General features: G+C 46.0%; 1 protein-coding gene across 1 annotated transcript in view; it reads right to left on the bottom strand.

Annotated features, from left to right (window-relative positions):
- Nucleotides 1-22,009, bottom strand: part of DHCR24 (24-dehydrocholesterol reductase) — a 41,631-nt gene extending 19,622 nt beyond the window's left edge. The window contains exons 1-5 of the mRNA XM_049879359.1: nucleotides 21,677-22,009; nucleotides 17,861-18,016; nucleotides 10,728-10,833; nucleotides 9,946-10,064; nucleotides 6,757-7,020 (exon numbers count right to left, since the gene is read on the bottom strand). Of these exons, the coding sequence (XP_049735316.1) occupies nucleotides 6,757-7,020; nucleotides 9,946-10,064; nucleotides 10,728-10,833; nucleotides 17,861-18,016; nucleotides 21,677-21,907 (876 nt within the window). The 5' untranslated portion in view covers nucleotides 21,908-22,009. The remainder of the gene's footprint in view (nucleotides 1-6,756; nucleotides 7,021-9,945; nucleotides 10,065-10,727; nucleotides 10,834-17,860; nucleotides 18,017-21,676) is intronic.
- Nucleotides 22,010-22,753: the final 744 nt, after the last annotated feature.

Genomic DNA, 22,753 nt, shown 5'->3' on the forward strand with positions numbered 1-22,753 from the left:
TGGACTCCTAGTGACCCCATGTGACAGAGTAGAACTGCCCCTTGGGGTTTTCTAGGCTGTAATCTTTATGTGAGCAGATCACTAGGTCTTTCTCCTGTGGAGCCAATAGGGGGTTCAAACCATCAACCTTACAGTTAGCAGCTGAGCACTTAACTGCTGCCCACCAGGGCTCTTTATCCTATGCATGCTGTTGGCAATTTGCTTTTCCTACTTATATCACACTTGGTTGATCCTGAGCAGGTTACTTAATCTCTCTGAGCCTCATTTGCTGCGAGGCGAAGATTGAGACATTAACTAAGACAGGGAGCAGAGGCCCTGAGATCAGAGGGTACCTGTTTGAGAAATTGCGAAGAGACTGCTGTGGTTAGAGGAGAAACAAGTAAAAGAGAAATAGGCTATAGGGTTTTGTTTTTTTTTATCAGAGAGGTAATAGGGGGTTGAGTACGGAACCTAGAGACTTAGTAAGACAAGGAACAGAGGAGCCCCAAATCTGCAAACAAAATAACAAGAAATGGGCCAGGGCACAGAAAGAAAGCCATTCTCCAGAACAATGGGGCAGGGTATCTAAAAACAGACTGCAAACTTCTTTAAAGTTGCCTTTCAGAAGCAGTTGGAGAAGACCAGGCCCAGGGACATGTGCAGAATATCCACCTGTGACCCCTGTGTGACCTTCCACCAGGGGCAGTGAGAATCCACCCAGGGAGCGGGGAGCGGGAGACTGCGCAGGTACCACACCCCATAATAAGCTCTGCTATGAATCCCAGAGGCCTCCAGGACAGGAGCCATCTTGGAAAGCTGCTGCAAGTGCACCTTAGTTAACATATCCCCCGCCTGTGCCTATGAATAAACATGAATCTTTTCCCACCTAAGAACTTTTAAAAACTCAGGCCAGTCTTTTGTTCTGTGAGATGAGGGTACGCGTTGCTCTAGGCCCTCCTCGTCTGTGCTTGCGAGCCTCTTCAATAAAGCTTTGCTCGTGTGGAAAACTACGTGCCTTACCTGTTCATTCTTGACCAGTGAGAGGCAAGAACCTTATTCCGGTAACATAACTACTCCTGGGGTGCTTGAGAAGATTAAAAGATCTAATGTACTAAGTTCCAAGTGTGCTGCCCGGTCCACAGCAGGGTGCAGCATCAGTTCCCTGCTTCTCATTGCCTCTTGCCCCACTCTATGCTGGAGCCAGGCAGCCCCTCGCCCCTTACCCTCTGGCAGCCAGCACCTGCAGCTTGTCTGGCATCACCCTCCTGTGTTAGCCCACTCTGCTAATAGGTTACTCTGCAGGGAGAGAGCCAGGGACCAGACATGCCAGGGAACTAGGGCTGAAGAGCCTGTTTGCCCAAATCAGCTTTAGTGTAGATCCTAAGGGGCAGGGCAAGGGCACCATACATCAGCCTCTGCCTGTGAATCAAAGGAGAGTGAAACCCAACAGAAAGCAGAGCAACTTCACCCAACCCCAGGTAGGGCCTGACCGTATACTTGGCTGTGGTGCTGGCTGCAGAATGGAATCGAGACTCTGGGGTACCTTGATCACAGGTGCTCCTGTTGCTCACGAGCTCATCAGGGCCATCCATGCCAGAGAAGCCCAGGGTCGGGTACAGAGCCCAGACCATATGTCTGTCCCAGAACATACTTGGGTTGGGGAGGCCAGGTGACTGCAAGCGTTCCAGCTCCAGCCCTAACACTTCCTCCCCTGTAAAATGAGGTAGGTTGCCTCCTGGCAGGGCTGCAGTGAGTCTTCCACAGGACACAGTCGCAAAGAACCTATCACAATGCCTGGCACACTTCCTGTGCAGCCTTCCAAACAGGAACGTTTGGAAGAAATGTTCCTGCAATGAAAAGTCTACGTGTTATGGTTTCTACCATTGTCTGTGGCCAGCCCTGTTCCCATCAGGTCTTGCTCCTCAGGGCACATGACAAATGTCTGTGGGCCTTCAGGTCTGGTCCCTCTGCCACTGATGCCAAGGGAGCAAGGCTCTCTGGTCTTGATCTTCTCCTGGGGAAACACAGTAATTGGGTCAGGGTGTTCGAACATGTGAAAAGCTGTACAAACTCACTTGTCCAATCATAACTGTCATGGTTTGAATTGTGTCCCCCCAAAACGTGCGTATCAACTTGGTTATAGCATGTGTGGTTGTCCATTTTGTGATTTTAATTTTATGTTAAGAGGATTAGGGTGGGATTGTAACACCACCCTTATACAGGTCACCTCCCTGATCCAAGATAAACAGAGTTTCCCCCAAGAGATAAAAGGAAAGGGAAGCAAGCAGGGAGTTATAGACCTCAAACCACCAAGAAAGCAGCACCAGGAGCAGAGCGTGTCCTTTGGACATGGGGTCTCCGGGCCTGAGAAGCTCCTGGACCAGGGGAAGATTAAGGACAAAGACCTTCCTCCAGAGCCTACAGAGACAGAAAGCCTTCCTCTGGCGCTGATGCCCTGAATTCGGATTTCTAGCCTACTAGACTGGGAGACAATAAACTTCTCTTTGTTAAAGCCATCCACTTGCGGTATTGCTGTTATGGCAGTGGTGGATGACTAAGACAGTAACCTTAGATAGTAGCTAGTACGTCAAACAGATTATAGCAGAGCCATTTTAGATAGAGTAGGGGTGGCAATGCCCCTTGAGTCCCTAGCTGAACTTTACTACCTCTGAGAAGTAGGACAACCTCTCTGGTCCAGATATCCTTGCTAGGTGTATCTATTCAACGCACACTGACAGGGCTCTGGCCAGGGTCAGGCAGAGCCAGAGGCTGGGAAGGCCAGGCCCAGCCCTGGCCTTGAACATGGGTACTTTGGCTCCATGCCCCAGAGTTCCCACCTCTGTTCCACGATCCCCCTCTCCAGTGCTCACCACAGTGTCCCACAAGGAGTGGGTGCTCAATCAATGTTTGTGGATGATGATAACTCTAGAAGCTGAGATGTAGGGGAATGAACACCAAACTGGGAGTCAGAGACTGGAATTTAAACCCGCCTCACGCTAGCTGTGTGTCCTCAGGAGTTGTTTTTCCCTCTCTTGGCCTCATTTCCTTATTTAGAGAGGGGATTGTACCAGATGATTTTCGAGGTCTTTCCAACTTTGAAGTGTTTTAACTCAATAAATACAGACCAAGAGCTTTAAGAGAACCCCCAAGACTATGGGCTCCAGACACACTGCTAACTCAGAACTGAAGCCACTCCCAAAGCTCACTTTTCAGACAACAATTAGACAGGCCTAGAAAATAAACGATAATACACATGAGGAAGGTGCATCTTAGTTCAATCAAATATACGAGACCAAATGGGTAACTCCTGCCCAAAAGTAAGACAAGAGGTCAGGAAAAAGGTCAGGAAGGGACAGAAAATCTGGAGGAATGGACACAGGGAAGGCGGGGTGGAAAGGAGAGTGCTGTCACAGTGCTGGGATTGCAACCAATGTCACGGAACAATATGTGTATAAATTTTTGAATGAGAAACTAACTTGAGCTGTAAACTTTCATCTAAAGCACAATAAAAAACAAAATTGAAAGGCGTTTGTTGCTACATTAATTAAAGTAATGAAAAGACTGGAAGCAGCTTAAATTTCCAGCAATAGGGCAATAGTTTAGTAAATGAGAGTGCATTTGCTCAATGAAATGTTCTGCAGACATTAAATACAACCTCATAGTAAAGAGGGAAACCCTGGTGGCGTAGTGGTTAAGTGCTAGGCTGCTAACCAAGAGGTGGGCAGTTCAAATCCACCAGGCACTCCTTGGAAACTCTATGGGGCAGTTCTACTCTGTCCTACAGGGTTGCTATGAGTCAGAATTGACTCGACGGCAGTGGGTGTGTGGGTGTAGTAGTAAATGGAAATGCTTGTCACACTAAACGAGAAGAGCAGGTTATATATTTGAACAGGTTATCAAAGCCGAAGACCAACAAGCCATAAACTAGGCAAAGAAATGCTCGACTTGGCAAGTGACCCGAGAACTGCAAAATAAAGCCAGGAGATACTATTTTTAACCCTATCAGGCCGGTGAAGCCTAAAGAGTGATACTATCTGGGGCTGGTAGGAATGTAGGGACATTCTTTTGAGGCTCTTCTTTTGAGGGCTCTTAGGAGTTATCTATCACTATTAATGGGCTCAAATCCTTGGGCCAGGAATTTCATTTTTTTGACTCAACCCTAGAGAAATTATTGTACAACAGGGCAAGGAGAAACATGAAAAAATCTTCAGCGCGATCTCATTTGTAAGAGCAAGATATTTTAAGGAACATAAATGATATCAGTAAGCAATGAGTTAAATAAGTTATTTTCACCCAACACCTGAATACTATGAGATGAAACACATGTATGTTCACACACACACACGCAGAGAAATAACTCTAGAAGAACACACACCGAACTGTGACTAGCGGTTATCCTGGAGTGTGCCTGGGGGTGGGGAGATGCACTTTAACTTTTTCTGTGTTTATTTCAATATTGTTATACTACTTTTGTAATTAAAAAACTTAAAAAAAAATCTATGCACAGAAAAAGAGAAGAAAAAAATATACCAAACACATTAGCAACAGTTGGCTTTGGGTCATGTTTGTACGCAGAGTCTTTTCTTTCCTTTTATTTGCTTATACTTTCCAAGTCTCTTATGATAAGGACAAATCCTTTCAAAATGGGGGGAAAATGCTGTTAAAACGTACGTGGTATAAACTGAATAAAGTGTCAATCTGAATTCCAAGGCATCACATCAGCCTCCATCACCAAAGAAGACATTCGGGTAACTAACAGGCATGTGAGGAAATGCTCGTGATCATTAGCCATAAACCCACCCACTGTCCTCAACTCCATTCCGACTCATAGTGACCCTATAGGACAGAGTAGAACTGTTCCATAAGGTCTCCAATAAGCAGCTGGTAGATTCATACTGCCAACCTTTTGGTTAGCAGCCGTAGCACGATGACTTGGCTCTTAACCTCATTAGAGAAATGCAAATCAAAACTACAATGAAATACCATCTCACACCGACATTACTGGCATGAATCAAAAAAACAAAATAAGAAATGTCGCAGAGGCTTTGGGGAGATTGGAACTCTTATGCACTGCTGGAAAACAATATGGCTCTCCCTTAAAAAGCTAGAAATAGAAATACCATACAATCCAGCAAGCCTAGTCATCAGCATATATCCTAGAGAAATAAGAGCTGTCACACAAATAGACATACGCACACCCATGTTCATTGCAGCATTATCCACAACAGCAAAAAGATGGAAGCAACCTAAGTACCCATCAACAGATGAATGGAGAAACTATGGTAATACTACGCAGCGATAAAGAACAATGATGAATCCATGAAACATCTCACAACATGGATGAATCTGGAGGGCATTATGCCGAGTAAAATAAGTCAATCACAAGGGACAAATACTGTATGAAACCATTATTATAAAAACTCCATGAAAAGGTTTGCATACAGAAAGAAACAATCTTTGATGGTTACGAGGGAGGGGAGGGATGGGAAGGGAAAAACACTCGAGTATAGATAAGTGGTAAATTTGGTGAAGGGTAAGACAGTACACAGTACTGGAGAAGTCATCACAACTCGACCAAGGCAAAGTCATAGAAGCCAAACTCCCTGAGGAACTGAATTACTGGGTTGAGGGTCAGGGACCATAGTCTTGGGTGCCACCTAGTTCAATTGGCATAACATTTATAGAGAAAATGTTCTAGTTCTAATTTGGTGAGTAGCATTAGGGGTCTTAAGAGCTTGTGAGTGGCCGTTTAAGATACTTCACTCGTCCCACCCAGTTCGGAGCAAGGGAGAATGAAGAAAACCAAAGAAACAATGGAAAAATTCATCCAAAGGACTACTGGACTACAACTACCACAGCCTCCACCAGACTGAGTCCAGCACAACTAAGTGGTACCCGGCTATCACTGCCCGACTGAGTCTAGCACAACTAGATGGTGCCTGGCTACCACTGCCACTGACAGGGATCACAATAGAGGGTCCCGCACAGTGCTACAGAAAAATGTAGAACAAAATTCTAACTCATTAAACAGAAAAGAAAACCAGACTTACTGGTCTGACAGAGACTAGAGAAACCCTGAGAGTATAGCCCCCGGATACCCTTTTAACTCAGTACTGAAATCACTCCTGAGGTTCACCCTTCAGCTAAAGATTAGACAAGCCCATAAAACAAATAATACATGTAGTTCAACTGCATGTACAAGACTAAATGGGCACACCAGCCCAGGGGCAAGGACAAGAAGGCAGGAAGGGTTAGGAAAGCTGGACGAATGGAAATGGGGAAGCCAAAGTCAAGAATGGGAGAGTGTTGACAAGTTGCAGGTCGGCAACCAATGTCACAAAACAATATGTGTATTAATTGATTAATGAGAAACTAATTTGCTCTGTAAACCTTCATCCAAAGCACAAAACAAAACAAAAAAACCCAATGGGGGTGGCGGGGGGCAATCAATCTCCAACTTTGGCTTTGTCATCTTATGGAAGCATTACACTATCTTTTGTAAAAAGATATAAAATGCGGTTGTTGTGAGGATCAAAGATTACACCTCTCAAGAAGCAAGCCCATGCCTGGTAGGTGGTAGGGGCACGGTAAACAGAAGTTTTCTCACTGCCCACAAAAGCCTGGACTTCAAGTCTTGTTGCCTGACCCCAGGTAGGCTGACCCAGGGAGCAGCTTCAAAGAGGGCGGCTGCCAGGTCAGGGTGGGGTGAAGGTTCCAGCCTCCCCCATGTCTCCCTTCTCTTCAGGCCTCAGTCCACAGAGGTGACACCTGGCCTACCTTGCTGGGCTCTGCTTCGTCTGTCATGACGCCTGTCATGATGACGGCCTCATCCAGGGAGTATAGCAGCCCTTCCACGAAGTGGTTCTCCAGCTGCTGGGACTCGCGGGAGAACTTGTCACAGATATTCTCCAGGCCCCGTACTGGCTCAAAGCGCAGCTTGACGTACTTCTTGGCAGGGATGATGCGGATCTCAGCGGTCACCAGGAAGCCCAGTGTCCCACAGGACCAGGGCACAGCATAGAACAGATCTGAGTTTTCAGACTGTGAGATAGAGGCAACACAGAGAGCTTGAACCCTGGACCTCACATTCTCGTATGTGTTCAATGGGGGAACAAAGAACCTAGGGTCTCAGCCAGGAGGCCTAGGCTAAGATCCTGTTCTGTTACTATTTCGCTGTGTAAACCCATACAAAGAATTTTACAAACTGTACTTTCTGGGATTCAATTTTCCCTTCTGTGTAATAGGGGTACAACTCTTCTGCAGCTTCAACACAACTTTTGGCCTTATATTGCCCTCTGTATCGGAGATGCTCACTGAGAGAGCATCTTCCCTTCTCCACCCAGGCACAGTACCTGAGCCACAGCTAACCAGGAATGAGGCCATGACCAGCACTGCCCAAAGACCCAAAATGGGGGACTAAGGGGCACAGGTACCAGGCCAGGCTGAAAAAAGAGCTGAGCCTTATTGAGAGTCAAAGTAACCAGGAAACATTAAAATGCCTTCCTTCTGGGCTGTTACTAAAAGTTTTTTTTTTTTTAATTTTATTTTTGGTGAAAATATACATAGCAAAACCCACTGCTATTCCAGTTTCTAGACATAATGATCAGTGACATTGGTTACATTCTTCACATTGTGCCAACATTCTCGTTATTTTTGTTACAGTTGTTTCACTTCCATTTATTTAATCTCCCTGCCCTCTAACCTCCTCATCTGTGCCTTAAGATAGCTGTTGACCCTTTGGTCTTAAACAGATTTTTCTTTTTTTTTTTTTTAAAAGAAATGCAATACTCAGGGGTGACAATCTTTATTCTTTGGGCTAAACTCTTAGTTTAAAGGTGACTGCAGGGGATATTTTCAATTCAAGATCTGAAGAGCGACTCAGAGCCATAGTCTGGGGGATTCCTTCAGCCTCAATAGGTCTAGTAAGTCTGGATTCTTTAAGAAAATAATTCTGTTCCACAATTTTCTCCCTCCTTATCAGGATTCATCTCTTGTCTCCCTGAGTAGAACATTCAGAAGCTGTAGCTGGGCACCATTTAGTTCTTCTGGTCTGGGCTGTTACTAAAATTTACAAAGCCTTTTCAGTCCATTAGCTTGTGTAATCCTCCCAACACCCAGGGAGAGAAAACATTGATATTCTCATTTGACAAGTAAAGAAATGCAGGCTCCAAGAGGTGACATAACTCACCCAAGGCTTCTCAGAAAGTCAAAGGCAACAGTGCCAGGCAGGGCAGGACTGATCAGTAAAACGGTATGTACTGGCTTGCATTGAGCAAAGTACTCACGGGCAAAACTGTATTTATTTGCTAATATATGGTGAGCAGTTTCACAAGGGTTTCACTGCATCTTTGACATGATGGGGGATAGGTGAAATTGTGCAGATTGCTGGGAAGACAAAATTGGGCCCGTACATACCTTATTGGGTAATCTGGCCCTGACCGTGGCTCAGGCAAGAAATGTGCACCTCCCAATCCAGCCTTCTTCCTACAACACGTATCTGGTTCTATACATCTGTTTCTAACTTCGCCATTTTCCTGTTTTGGTTTTTGTCTTGAAGACAGACAGCCGACTTCTCCCTGGCTAATCTAATTCAGATTCTTTGATTAAATAAGGCTCCTTTTGAAAAATGCCGGCCTTGTCTTGGCTTTCCCAAGACGACACCCCTGTGCAGTCTCTGCTAAACCTGGGAGGCCTCGGTGGCGAGCAGGGTGGGTGAGGGGAGCTGGAGCAGAGAAGCTCCATGGCAGGCCAGCAGAAGCCTCCAGAACAGCAGAACTGGGCTACCACCTAATCACACTGTCATGATCTCAACAGTGATAACCATGCACCTGCTATGTACTGGGCTTGATGCCAGGAGATTCACATATAATATCAACTTCCTCCTCCTGACAATGCCTTTATTAGATAATGGAAGTGAGCCTCAGAGGAGGGAGGTGATTCATGAAGGTTTGTCTCCTTTGTCTGTTGATAAGAAGCAGGTTAGAGGGCAAGGCCCAGGCAAGTGTTTAGGGAAATGTGCTGAACAGATGTGAGTCCTGAAAAGGGTCTCTCTCATCCAAGATCAGAGCTCCCAAGTCCTTCCCTGGGCTCTCTTTTGTGAGGCCACCCTCTGGTGACTTCTGAAACATCCACTTCAAAAGGCTCAGACTCTCCCTCCCATCTCAGTGCCCCTTAAACATGCTAGCAGGGATCTGAGTTTATTCGAACTTTTAATCCAGTCCCACTTTTTAGGGTAAGAAGTCTTAAATGTTTGTGTCCCACTCTGGGTGGTAGGATTATCTTTTATTTCTCCAAAACAGTTCCTCTTAATGCTTTTAGCTACACCTCACATCTAGCAATATGGTATAAGGAACATGAATGGCTAAGGGCATAGATCTGGGAACCACATTATGTGAGTTTGAATCCTAGCTCAGCCATTTACTAGCTGTATGACTTTGGGCAAGTTTATTAATCTCTCCGTGCTTTAGTTTTCTATCTGTAAAATGGGGATATTACTACTATTTACCTCATAAGTTTGTGGAAGAACTAAATGCATTAACATATATAAAGCATTTAAATAGAGCCTGAATAACTATAACCAAAGCAAACCCATTGCTGACAAGTGGATTCGGACTCATAGTGACCCTAGAGGACAGAGTAGAACTGCCCCACAGGGTTTCCAAGGCTGTAATTTTTACAGCGGCAGACTGCCACATCTTTCTCCTACGGAGTGGCTGGTGGGTTCAAAATGCCAACCTTTCACTTAGCAGCTGAGCAATTAACCACTGAACCATCTGAGCTCCTTCTGAATAACTATAAAGGGCTATATTAACGTTTGTTACTATCATGGGTAGAGACCTAGGCTGAACAAGTGTTGGATGCATCCCTGAAGCATTTGAAAGGAAGCATCCCTAAGTGAGCCACTTCCCCACCCCTGAGATCTTTGATGCCCAGGCTGGTGTGGACGCCCCCCATTCCTAAACTCACCGGCGTACATCGCACAAAGCTGCCATCAGCTAGGACCAGCTCATAGGCTGTACAGATGTGCTGGAACAGACCATACTTGTGGGATGACGACTCGATGCCAGTGCCCATGATCAAGCCCCCTGCAGAGACACACGTGTTAGCCAGGGAAGGCTGCAGGGTGCAGGGTGGGAACTGCTTGAGTACAGGGCACCTCACTGGAACTGGGGGAGCTCATGGCATGAGGGGAGCAGGGCAAAGATAGAAGAAATGGGGCTGCTGACTTAGGGAAGAGTTCAGAAAAGAAAAGGAGGGCCTGCCTGGAGGCAGGGAATGGGTGGGAAAACCCTGTCAAGGGTGCTCATAGCCTCAGCTCTTGCTACACCCAACTCAGAAAACTGTGCATTCATGTCAAGAGGGACCTTGGTAGGGTGGCAGGAAGCTGTGTCTCAGGGGAATAGTTAAAAGAATTGCAGGTGTCTCCCTTGGAGAAGAAAAGATTTTGGGGCTGTGAATTCTGTGGAAGGGAAGAGAAACTAGACATTCTGTTCCACAGGATAGAGTTAGGAGCAATGGATACAAGTCACAGAGAAGCAGCTTCTAGCTAGAAATAAGAAGTACTGTCTGGTAACTTGAGCTGTTCAGAAATGGAATGGCAGGCAGTGATTGCCCTGTCATGGCAGCTGGGTGAGTAGAGACGGATGACTTCTGCTGCAGATGGAATAGAGGTGGATGGTGAGGAAAGGCCCTCAACTCTGATTCTGGCATTCTCTGACTCCTCTTGCCCCTTAACATGAGGTGCTTACCTACGGTGAGGTCATCGAGCTCGGGCAACACAGGCAGAGTCCAGCCAATGGAAGTCAGCAGGGCAGTCACCTGACCCATGGTCACCAAGGGCTCCACACGGACAATCTGTTGACACAAGAAAAGAGACCCTGGGTCACATGGAAGCTGCCAAGACTAATGGGGACGTGCAAAGCATGTCATTCCAAATTTTCCAAATACTCAGCGCCGGGTTTACTCATAGCCTTTGTGGACTCTTTCTAGAACATTACACTGCCTTTAGTCACAGTGAATGTGATTTCTGGCTCTGGGTTTACCAGTATTTAATTTCATCCTTTCAAGTATCATTATACTTACTGCTTAGTTTTGGTGTTTGTTCTGCCTCCTAGATTATAGAAAAAACATTCATTTGGAAGATACAGCATCTATTAGGAAGGAAATGAAAATGATCCATCCTAATTCTTCAGAGTTACCAATGTTTATTCTGGAGTGTATTTACTTTCAGCTTTTTTTCTATGCATAATTATATTGCTATTTTGTATGGCTTAATGCAACACATATATAGTGCACAAACGATGTATCGCATTGGGCAAATCTGCTGCAAAGGACCTCTTTAAAGTGTTGGAAAGCAATGATGCTACTCTGAGGACCAAGGTGCACCTGACCCAAGCCATGGTATTTTCAATCGCCTCATATGCATGTGAAAGCTGGACAATGAATAAGGAAGACAGAAGAGTTGATGCCTTTGAACTATGGTGTGGGCAAAGAACACTGACTATATCATGGCTGCCAGAAGAACGAATAAATCTCTCTTGGAAAAAGTACAGCCAGAATGCTCCTGAGAAGCGAGGATGGTGAGACTTCCTTTTACATACTTTGGACATGTTATCAGGAGGACCCAGGCCCTGGAGAAGGACACCCAGCTTAGTAAAGTAGAGGGTCAGTGAAAAAGAGGAAGACCCTTATTAGATGGATTGACATAGTGGCTGCAACAATGGACTCAAACATAACAACGATTGTGACGATGGTGTAAGACTGGGCAGTGTTGCATTCTGTTGTACATAGGATCACTATGAGTCAGAACCGACTTAACAGCACCTAACAACAAACCTGAAAAAAAGACAAAATACACGAAACGACAGTTTTCAGATTCTGGACGTTAGGCAATGAAAGTCAGTGATCCTTCAGAGATAAGAAATAAACAAGGTGAATTCTATGAATGCCCCAGCTAACTGCCTGGAGAGAGTATCCAGGCCTCAGCGCAGGAAGGGGGAACCCAGGTGGAGTTCATCGGACTCCCTGAGTTGAGTAGATGGAGATGAGAGCCCCTAAAAGACCAAGGTAGCTAGAATTTGCAGGAGAGTAGACAGTTGTACAGAAAGAAAACTTGGAAGAACTTCAAAGGATGCCCCTCAAGTATTTAACTGAGTGGCGATCAAGGCACACACGTGAGGAATTGCCAGAAGCTAAAGTCAAGGAGGGTCAGGAGCGCCGGTGGAGCAATGGTTAAGCACTTGGCTGCTAACCAAAAAGTCAGCAGTTTGAACTCACCAATGGCTCCATGGGAGAAAGACCTGGTGATCTGCTCCTATGAAGATTATAGCCTGGGAAACCCTATGGAGCAGTTCTACGCTGTCATATGGAGTCACTACGAGTCAGAATCGATTCAACGGCATACAATAAGAACAAGGCCTGGAAAAGAACCACTGGAAAGAATATTAGCAGGGGCTCATACATGTCAGCAGCCAGTGTCTGTTCCCATGAGCTAGACTGGAAAACCTCATGATTCATAGGGCATTGCGTAGAGTACTGAGAAGAGTCTTGCCTCAGCAGTGCAGAATAATTAGCTCTAGATTAAATGCTGTTCTGACCCCACCTAAAAAATAAAGACCCAACAGGATCAAACTATTTCCAAGTAACTTAATTGCATCCCAGAAGAGAGCTCAAGAAGATTTATATAAATACAAAACTATCCAGCACCCAAAAAGGTAATGTTCACAATATCTAGAATCCAATCAAATGTTACCAAGCATATAAAAAGACAGGAAGATACAACCTATAATAAGGAGAAATATCAATTAATCAAAATAGACCCAGAACTGATGCAGACATTAAAATTAGCAAACAAGGACATTAAAATAGTTTTAACTGTATCCCCCATGTTAAAAAAGTTAAGCAGAGACACTAAAAGATATTTAAAAGGCCCAAAATGAACTTTTAGAAATGAAAAGCATAATGTCTGAGATGAAAAATATACTGGATGGGATTAATGGCAAATTAGATATCACAGAAGAAAAGATTAGTAAATTTAAGTACATAGCAACAGAAAATAGCCAAAATAAAACTTGGAGAGAAAAAGCAATTTTAAAAAATGAATACAGCATCAGTGAGCTGAGCTATGGACAACTTCAAGTGGCCTGTTACATGTGTAACAGCAGTCCACAGAAAGGAGGAGAGAAAGGGGGAGGCAGAAAAAATATTTCAAGAAAAATTGGCCAAAAAAAATCCAAATTTGGTGAAAAATTATAACCTTACAGAACCCCAAGCACAAGAACTATGAAGAAAACTATGCCAAGGCACATCATAATCATATTGCTCAAAACTAGTGACAAAAGCTGCTAGAGAAAGAAGACATACAGAGGAGCAAAAGTAACAATGACAGGATTCTCGTCAGAAACATGACAAGCAAGAAGACAGTGAAGCAATGCCTTTAAAGTACTGACAGAAAAAACCCAAAACTGTCAACCTGAAATTCCATACCCAATGATAATATCTTTAAAAAACAAAGGCAAAATAAACATATTTTCAGACATACGAAAGCCAAAAGATTGATCACCAGGAAAACACTATACAAGAAGTGTCAAAGAAGGTCCTTCAGGCAGAAGGAAAGTAAAACCAGATGGAAATACGAACCTACACAATCGAACGAAGAAGCATCAGAAATAGTGGCCACATGGGTAAATACGTAAGATTTTTTCCTTATTATTAAATTTCTTTAAAAGATAACTAACTGTTAAAAAAATAATAATGCAGTGTGGGATTTATAATTTAGAAGCACGTCAATAGTAGCACAAAGGCCAGGAGGAGAGAAATGAAAGTATATTATTGTAGGATGCTTATGCTATATGTGTAATGGTATAACATCATTTAAAGGTAGACTGTGATAAGTAAAGTGCATACTACAAACCCTAAAAAACCCGTTGCTGTTGGGGTTCTGACTCATAGGAATCCTATAGGGAAGAGTAGAACTGCCCCATGGGGTTTCCTAGGCTGTAATCTCTGGAACCAGATCACCACATCTTTCTCCAACAGAGCAGCTGGTGGGTTCAAACCACTGATCTTTGGGCTAGCAGCTGAGTGCTTAACCATTGTCCTATCAAAACCAAAAAACCTGCTGCCGTCAAGTCGATTTTGACTCACAGCAACTCTATAAGACAGAGTAGTACCGTCCCATAGGGTTTGCAAGGATCGGCTGGTGGATTTGAACTGCTGACCTTTCGGTTAGCAGCCGAGCTCTTAACCACTGCGTTATTATAACCAACCCTCACCAAAAACTAAACCCATTGCCCTTGAGTTGATTCCAACTCAGAGTGATCCTATAAACCCTAAAACGACAGCTGAAATAAAGAGTTATAACTAATAAGGAGCCCTGGTGGTGCAGGATTGGAGGAAGACTAACTAACAACCTGTGATATGCAGATGACACAACCTTGCTTACTGAAAGTGAAGAGGACTTGAAGCACTTACTGACGAAGATCAAAGGCTATAGCCTTCAGCATGGATTACACCTCAACATAAAGAAAATAAAAATTCTCACAGCTGGACCAATAAGCGGCACCATGATAAATGGAGAAAAGACTGAAGTTGTCAAGGATTTCATTTTACTTGGATCCACAATCAACGCCCATGGAAGCAGCAGTTAAGAAATCAAATGATGGATTGCACTGGGCAAATCCGCTGCAAAAGACCTCTTTAAAGTGTTTAAAAAGCAAAGGTGTCACTTTGAAGGACTAAGGTGCACGCAACCCAAGCTACGGTATTGTCAATGGCCTTATATGCATGTAAAAGCTGGGCAATGAATAAGGAAGACCGATCAAGAATTTAAGAGTTTGCATTATGGTGTTGGCAAAGAATACTGAATATACCATGGACTGCCAGAAGAACAAACAAATCTGTCTTAGAAGTACAGCCAGAATGCTCCTTAGAAGTAAGGATGGTGAGACTTTGTCTCACATACTTAGGACATGTTATGAGAAGGGCCCAGCCCCTGGAGAAGGACATCATGCTTGGTTGAGGAAGACCCTCAACAAGATGAATTGACACAGTGGCTGCAACAATGGGTTCAAACATAATAATAATTTTGAGGATAGCGCAGGACCGGGCAGTGTTTTATTCTGTTCCGCTATGATTCGGAACCAACTCGAAGGCACCTAACAACAACTACAACAAAGGAATACTTCTTAACTCATTCTTATGGACTTATCAGAAAGATCAGTAATCAAGACAGTGTGGTATTGGTATAAGGGTGAATACAACAATAGAACAGAAGAAAGAATACAGAAATAATTTATATCTATCCATGCATCCATCCATCCATCAATCTATACAACTGATTTCAAGAGGTGCAAAGGCAATTCCACAGAAGAAGAACTGTCTTTTCAACAAGTGGTGCTAGAAAAACTGTGTGTCCACATGCAAAAAAAAAGAACTTTGATCCAGACCATACACCATACACAAAAATTAACTAAAAAGAGACCATATTCAGCAATAAAATGGAATGTATTATTGACACATACTCCAACATGGATGGATCTCAAAAAAATTATGCTGTGTGAAAAAAGCCAGACAAAAAAGAGTATATACTGTATGATTTCATTTGTATAAAACTAAATTCAAACTAACCTATAGTGACAGAAAGCAGATCATTGTTTGCCTGGGAATGTAGAGGGAGAGGAGGAGAAGGGCTGGAGGAAAGGATTACTAAGGAGCATGAGGAAATTTTGGGGCGATGGGTATGTGCATTGTCCTGACTATGTAACTGTTTCATGGGTACATAAAAAACCTAGCCAAACCGGTTACCACTGAGTCAATTCCAACTCATGGCGGCCCCATGTTTGTCAGAGTAGAACTGTGCTCCGTAGAGTTTTCAATGGCTGATATTTTGGAAGTAGATCGCCAAGGCTTTCTGCAGAGGCAACTCTGGGTGGCCTCGAACACACCTATTGTTCTCGTTAGTTGTCACTGAGTCAACCCCGACTCATAGCAACCCGTGTGTAACAGAATGAAACACTGCCTGGTCCAACGCCTTCTTCAGGATTGTTGGTATAGTTGGGACTCCCATGGGTACCTACATACGTCAAAATTTGTCATCAAATTGTATACTTTAAATATGTGCAGTTTATTTTATGTCAAATATGCCTCAATAAAGCTGTTTAAAAAAATTACAAAATAAAACTTGGCCAAGGTCTCGGAATAATAGCAAAATACCATCTTGTGGATATACCATATTTAATAACTCCCCTATTATTGGCTATTGTATTGTTCTCAGCTAGAAATAAAGCTGTGATAAAATCTCTCTGTGTATATATCTTTGATTACTTTGAGGCTTATTTCCTTTTTCCTTAAATCAGGTTTCAAGAAGTAGAATTATTAGATGGACCAGAGAGTACACACATTTTGAAGGCTGTTAAACATGTGGGTCCCCAGATCCTGATCAAAAAGGGGGAAGTGTAGACGAGAATCTCAGTTCTCATGGAATCCAGACTTTCTAGAGCCATCGAGGCTAGATGACTCCCCAACACTATTGCCTTGAGGCAATCTTTACACCTGAAACTTTAAACCAAAAATATCCTGAAGCCTTCTTTAAACCCAAAATAAAAAATAGTCTAGGTTAATTAGTAAAGGATATCTACCAATGAGCATTGTGCTCTTTTAAAGAACTATCTATATGGGATCAAGTTGATAACAGCGACTGGGGAGGTTAGATAGGCAGCTGAAGGCTGTGAGTTTACATCAATAGGGAAGGAACAAATTGGAAAAGGAGGGTGGGAATGGTTGCACAATTTGAAGAATGTAATCAAAGTCACTGTACTGTACCCATAGAAATTGTTGAATTGGTGTATGTATTACTGTCTACATTTTCAACAAGAATAAAAAACAAACAAAAAACAAGTGTGTCCCCAGGAAGCTTGTTATAAAGCTCACTCCTCCCAGCCATCTTCACAGTCCATTTTTTACCAACACACTTCCTTACTGAGAAGAGCTAAACCGGTTCCCTTTTTTCCCTCTCATTTTTTCTCCTGGCTTCCTATAGAAGTACATGCAAATCCCCTGAGCTCTCAGTTTGCCTGCTTGTGAGATGGGGCTATGACCAATCTCTCCTGTTGGTGGCTATGAGGATTTAGAGGATGGCAACGGTAGGCAGAGCCCATGGGCCTCAGTCCCATCTACTCGGAATTGCTGTTATGGATGGAATCGTGTCCCCTAAAAATGTGTGTTAGAAATCCTAACCCCTATACATGTGGGTATAATGCCATTTGGGAATGGATTTTCTTTGTATATTAATGAGGCAGGATTAGTATAGAGTGTGTCTTAAATCAATCTCTGTTGAGATATAAAAGAGTAGATTAAGCCAGCAAACAAGGAAGCAAGTACAGATGGGGGAAGATAGATGTGAGGCCACATGAAGATCACCAAGGAGCCACGGAACAGAAGCTTCAGAGACAAGGGCCTTCCTCCAGAACCAACACAGAGAGAAAGACTTTCTTTAGAGCCGGCATCCCGAATTCGGACTCCTACCCTCCTAAGCTGTGAGAGGAAACCCTGGTGGCGTAGTTGTTAAGTGCTACGGCTGCTAACCAAGTGGTTGGCAGTTCGAATCCACCAGGCGCTCCTTGGAAATGCTATCGGGCAGTTCTACTCTGTTGTATAGGGTCACTATGAGTGGGAATTGACTCGACAGCAGTGGGTTTGGTTTGGTTTGTAAGCTGTGAGAAAATAAATTTGTTTGTTAAAGCTGCTCACTTCTGGTATTTCTGTTACAGCAATACTAGGTGACTAAGACAGATGCCCTTGGTGAAAACTGTCTGTCTATGAATCACTTCCACCAAGGCAGTGTCCGCATGATCCCAGAGGCAGGGACCATTGCTGCTCTCACCTGTTTCTTGGTGTCCACCTCCAGAATGTCCATCAGGTTGATCATGATGTTTTTGTGTATCTTCTTGTACTTCCCAACCCGCAGTGAGATGGTGAGCCAGCCAGGGCGCCCCGTGCACATGAACGTCTTGCTGCCCTGCTCCTTCCATTCTCGTACCTGCAACCGTGAGGACAGAGGCTGAGCGGCCCTGCCAGGGATCCCCAGAGCAGCTCACAGCCCCGCTTTCATGCAGAGGGAACTGGGAAAAATGCCTTCACTTGCCAGCGAACATTTACTGAGCTACATCCTTCCAGATGCAGGGAGGAACAGGGCAATGAGAGGCTAGCTGGCCCTGTCTTCTGGCATCTCCAAGGCCAATAGAAAAGCCAACAAGTTGCTATATCACAAAGTGGTGTTTTGGAAACATTAACTGGGAAGTTGAGGTAAGGCTTTGATAACAATAGCGATTACAAAAATGATTACCATTTACTGGGTGACCTCATTGTGCCAGGCACCTACTGTACCTTTCTCATTTACTTCTCACAACAACCCCAGGAGGCTGGAAGAACCAATTCCCTTTTGCCAATGAGGAAACCAAGAGGCAAAATGGCTTGCCCAAGGTCATACAACTGAATGGTGGAGCCCAGATTCACTGCCAGAACCGTCCAGCTTTTGATTTGTGGGAGAAGAAACTTCCATGTCAGGCCTGAATGGGCTCATATCAACAGTCAGCAGAATAGCAGCTAACAGTACTGAAGCTTATTATATGCCAAGTCCTGTTCTAAGCATTTGCATGCATTAAGCATATGTCACTTTGAGAGGGAGAGAAGAAGGCAGGAAAGGTCCACCTTGCCAATGCATTTGCAAAACCTCTACTGGAAGTAAGCAGAAGACAAAACAGAGAATAATGGCCCAGGAGTTGACACGTCTATCAGGAACCCAGGAGGAACTGTTCCCCTCCTGTTGAGATGGGCCAGGGCAGGGGAGGTGGGTATCAGTTGTTTTGACCCGCCACCATCCATTCCCTCTTCATCTGCTTCTAACAATCCCATCTTCTTTTGGTCCAGGTGAGGCTAATTCTATTTCCCCTGCTCCAGGACATGGTACTGACTTAGGTCTGATTCCATCCTCTTGGTGTTGGTGACAGTTTTAGGGGTGGTCTGACTGGAGCCAGGCCAATAAGCCTGGTTCCAGGAGAGGCACTCTCTCTCCTGGAGTTACTAAGCCAGTCTGGTGTAAGCCAGAAGCTGGTAAGGCCTCCATGAGGAGATGGCTTCGCTGAGAGTGAAACTGACCCAGAGGAAAGCAGAGTCAAGAGATGGCTGACAGACAGAGAGATGGAGACAGGAGAGAGGAGTACTCTGGATCCTGCTACACCTGAGTCAGTTTCACTCCTTGACTTTTCAGGTAGCTGAGTCAACAAAGTCCCTTTTTGCTCATGCCAGTTTAAGTTGAGTTTCTATCACTTACAACCAAGAGTCCTGTCAAATACTGGTCAGGCCTCCTGAAGGAGGCTGCATTTGAGCTGGTCAGGCAAACAGCTCAGCACAGGAGGACTTCCTACAGTCAGAGCCCAGGGTGCCATGTGAAGTGATGAGCTCCTCAGCCTGGGAGGTATTCAAGCAAAGTGAGGTTACTGAGGAAGGAAGTCCTGTGATTGGGGGTGAAGGGACGAGCAGTGGGATTTCATGACCAACCAGGCCTTGCTTCTACCCAACTCTGTAGCCCCACAACTTGATACGAGCCAGACGTGTGACGTTACAGGGGCAGAGAATGCATTCTGAGAAGGCAGGCCACATGAAGTGAATTTAGAAGCTACAACGCCTGAATCAGTGGTTGGATTGGATCCTGATGGGAACCAACCAAGATTCTGGGCAGGCAGGTGACATGTGAAAAAGTGACTCTTGTGACTGTATGCAGGACAAAGAAAGGTAGAGAGGGCCCCGAAGAAGGGCAACTGGTCAGAAAGCTGTTACAACAGGCTACGTGTGAGGCAACATAACCAGAATGGAAAGGGATGGGAAAGAGGAAGTGTTGGCGTTCAAGCTCTGAAGTCATGCAGACCTGGAATGCAGCCTTGTTTACGAGCTATGTCATCTTGGGCACCTGACTTACAGTCTGAGCCTCAATTTTGTCCATCTGAAAAATAGGTAAAAGATCTACCAGCATTGCTGTGAGAATTAGAAACAAGGGATGCCAACGGCACAGGATGTGGCACATGGCAGGTCCAGGGCAGTGGGCTGGTCCAATGTGGCCATCCATGTGACAGCTGATATGCTGGGCCCCTTGTCTTCCTGACCACAGTGAGCCCTTTGGTTTAGTTTAGGTTAATAAATGCTCTCTGGGCTGCTCTGAGCCAGGGGAGAGTTGGACACTGTCCCTGCCTTCAAGGAGCTCACAATCTGATGGAGACTCTGAATACAATGTGGAAAGAACTGTGAAAGAGGGTGCAGTTGGGGAGGGCGGTAGGCAGGGCTTTGGAGCCATGACTGTGATCAGCAAAAACCCAGGGCAGCCTGAGCAAGGCATTTCCATTGCTGCATTCTCCCAGCTGCCCAAGTCTTGCTCCTCATGGGGGCATCTCTCTGCATTTATCTTCATGGTCTTGTTTGCAGCACCCAGAATGCAGCAAACAGAAACTGGAGGCTGCTACACCCGAGGATAGGTGGGAGCAGGAAACAGAAGCTCTTTGCAACCTGATGCCACTAAGAGAGGAACAGAAGAAGGGGAAGAGGAGCAAAGAAACTGCCCAGGCCCGACGCTTATGCCAGCCCTGAAGTGAAGACAGCTCTGCTGTGAGCAGCAGCTGGTCACTGGCTCTGTGGGGGCTGAGGATATATACAGTTACTTGGAGATGGAGGACTGCCTTGCCAAGGAGTGAGCACCCCTTCACCAGAGGTTGTGAGGCTCCTCACCTGGGGAGTGGCTCTACCTGCTCACTTCAGCCCTCTATCCTAAAAGTGTCAAAAGCTCCTTGCTGCTATAGAATAAACTCCAAACTCTTTAACCAGGCATCATGGCCCCTCCCCAACTAGCTCCAAACTGACTTCTCCAGCTTCTCCCTCCCTCCCTGCACTGTTCTCCCTCTCTGCCTTTGCTCACACCAGTCCCTCCACCTGATACACTTTTCTCCATCAGTTTGCCTGCTTCCCAGTCTCTAGCTTCAGCTCCATCCTCTGGAAGCCTTCCCTCCTCTGAACTCACCCAGCGTTTTGCCTCAACCTCCTTTAGGCTTCTCGCTTCAGGATAGTTACCTGTGTATTGCTCTTCTTCCTCTATGCTAGGATTCTTTATATTCCTCTTGGTACCCACACAGTGCTCTGCATATGGTAAACCCGTTTCTGTCCAGTAGATTCCGATTCATAGCGACCCTACAGGACAGAGGAGAACTGCCCCACCGGGTTTCCAAGGACCGACTGGTGGATTCGAACTGCCAATCTTTTGGTTAGCAGCCTGAGCTCTTAACCACTGGATATGGTAGGCACTCCATAAACATCTGAGGAATGTTTTGTTTCCTCAGTGCCTTTGCTGATTCCGTTCCTTCCCCTGGAAGCCCCCTCCATCATCATTTTTGGTTCAAACCTCGCCTCCCCCCAAGATACCACCTCCTCTGTGAAGTCTTGGCTCCCCAGCCGAGGCTGGCGTTGAGGCTCCCTCCTCTGCACCGCACATCACTTTCTCGATTCTCCTCCCGGGCACTCTCTATCTGCTGCCGCTGCCTCGCACACAGCGATTGGCACACGTGTTCCCTGTCCCATCAGCCTGGGAGCTCCTTGACCACTGGTGCCTGGCGCAGGCCGGCCCGACAGCCCACTCTCGGATCCAGGCGCCACTCACCTGCTTCTGGATGTCCCGCACGCGCTGCTCGTGCAGCCGCGGCGCGCTGCTGAGCTTGAACACCACCCAGGCGCGCACGTAGTAGCAGATGTCGAAGATTAGCGACAGTGGCAGGAGGAAGAGGCACACGAACACCCAGCGCTGATGGATGAGCACGAACTCCAGCCCCTTCACACGGATCCAGAGCAGGAAGAGCAGCGCGCACACGGCCAGGGACACAGCGGGCTCCATCGCGGGGACTAGGGCGCCTCCTGTCACTGCCACCACCCGCTCCGCGCGGGCCTGCGCCTGCCGCTGCTGCCCGCTCCGAGCTGGCCCGGGAATGAGCTGGTGGGGTGCGGGGGTGGGGGGGGAGAATCGCCTCTCCTGCTCGCGATTGGCTCGGGTCGCAAAGGTTCGGTGGGCCGAGACCCGGGTGGCGACCAATGGAGAGCCGCGCAGGGGATCGGACCAGGAACCCTCGGCTTTTATTGGCTGTGGGCGTTGGACCGCTCCACCCCTTGTCGTCGCCAACGCTCGAGGAGGGGATGTCCGGGGACTGGGGCGGTGGTGGGGTCAACCGCGCTCTGCAGGGCCAGGGGCTGCTTGGGGCAGTGGCGGCTGAGAGTCGGGGTTTTCCACGCTTGGGGCTTGGAGGCGGCCCTTTGGTCGAGAGGCGCGGCTGCACCCTTTTCCTTAGGGGGCGCTTCCTCAGAGAGGCGAGTTATACGGTCCCGCATCGGGTTACCTCCGGGGAAGGGGAGGAAGGGATACCCAAGGCCGCACAAGCCGGCTTCTGGGAATCGCTCTAGGCCAGAATTCTGGCTGGCAGGACACTCTTGGCAGTGTGGAAACCTGGCCTCGACCTCTGTAAGTCGTGTCACTTCCTGCCGCAAGGCCACGAGATGGACCTTTTCATTTTTGTAGGCGCTTTCCATAAGTTCATTTGAGCGACACAGCAACCCTGAGCAGCGGATAGTTGTAAGCCGCATTTTATAGACGACAAAATGGGCAGAAAAGTGCAAACTTGTCTGTGATCTCCATGGAGGGCTGTGTCTGGGAACTTTGCCGCTGTCTGCTCTGCTGAGGCAGATCGGA

This window comes from Elephas maximus, chromosome 3 (genome assembly GCF_024166365.1).
Source record: "Elephas maximus indicus isolate mEleMax1 chromosome 3, mEleMax1 primary haplotype, whole genome shotgun sequence".
Taxonomy (NCBI): Eukaryota; Metazoa; Chordata; class Mammalia; order Proboscidea; family Elephantidae; genus Elephas; species Elephas maximus.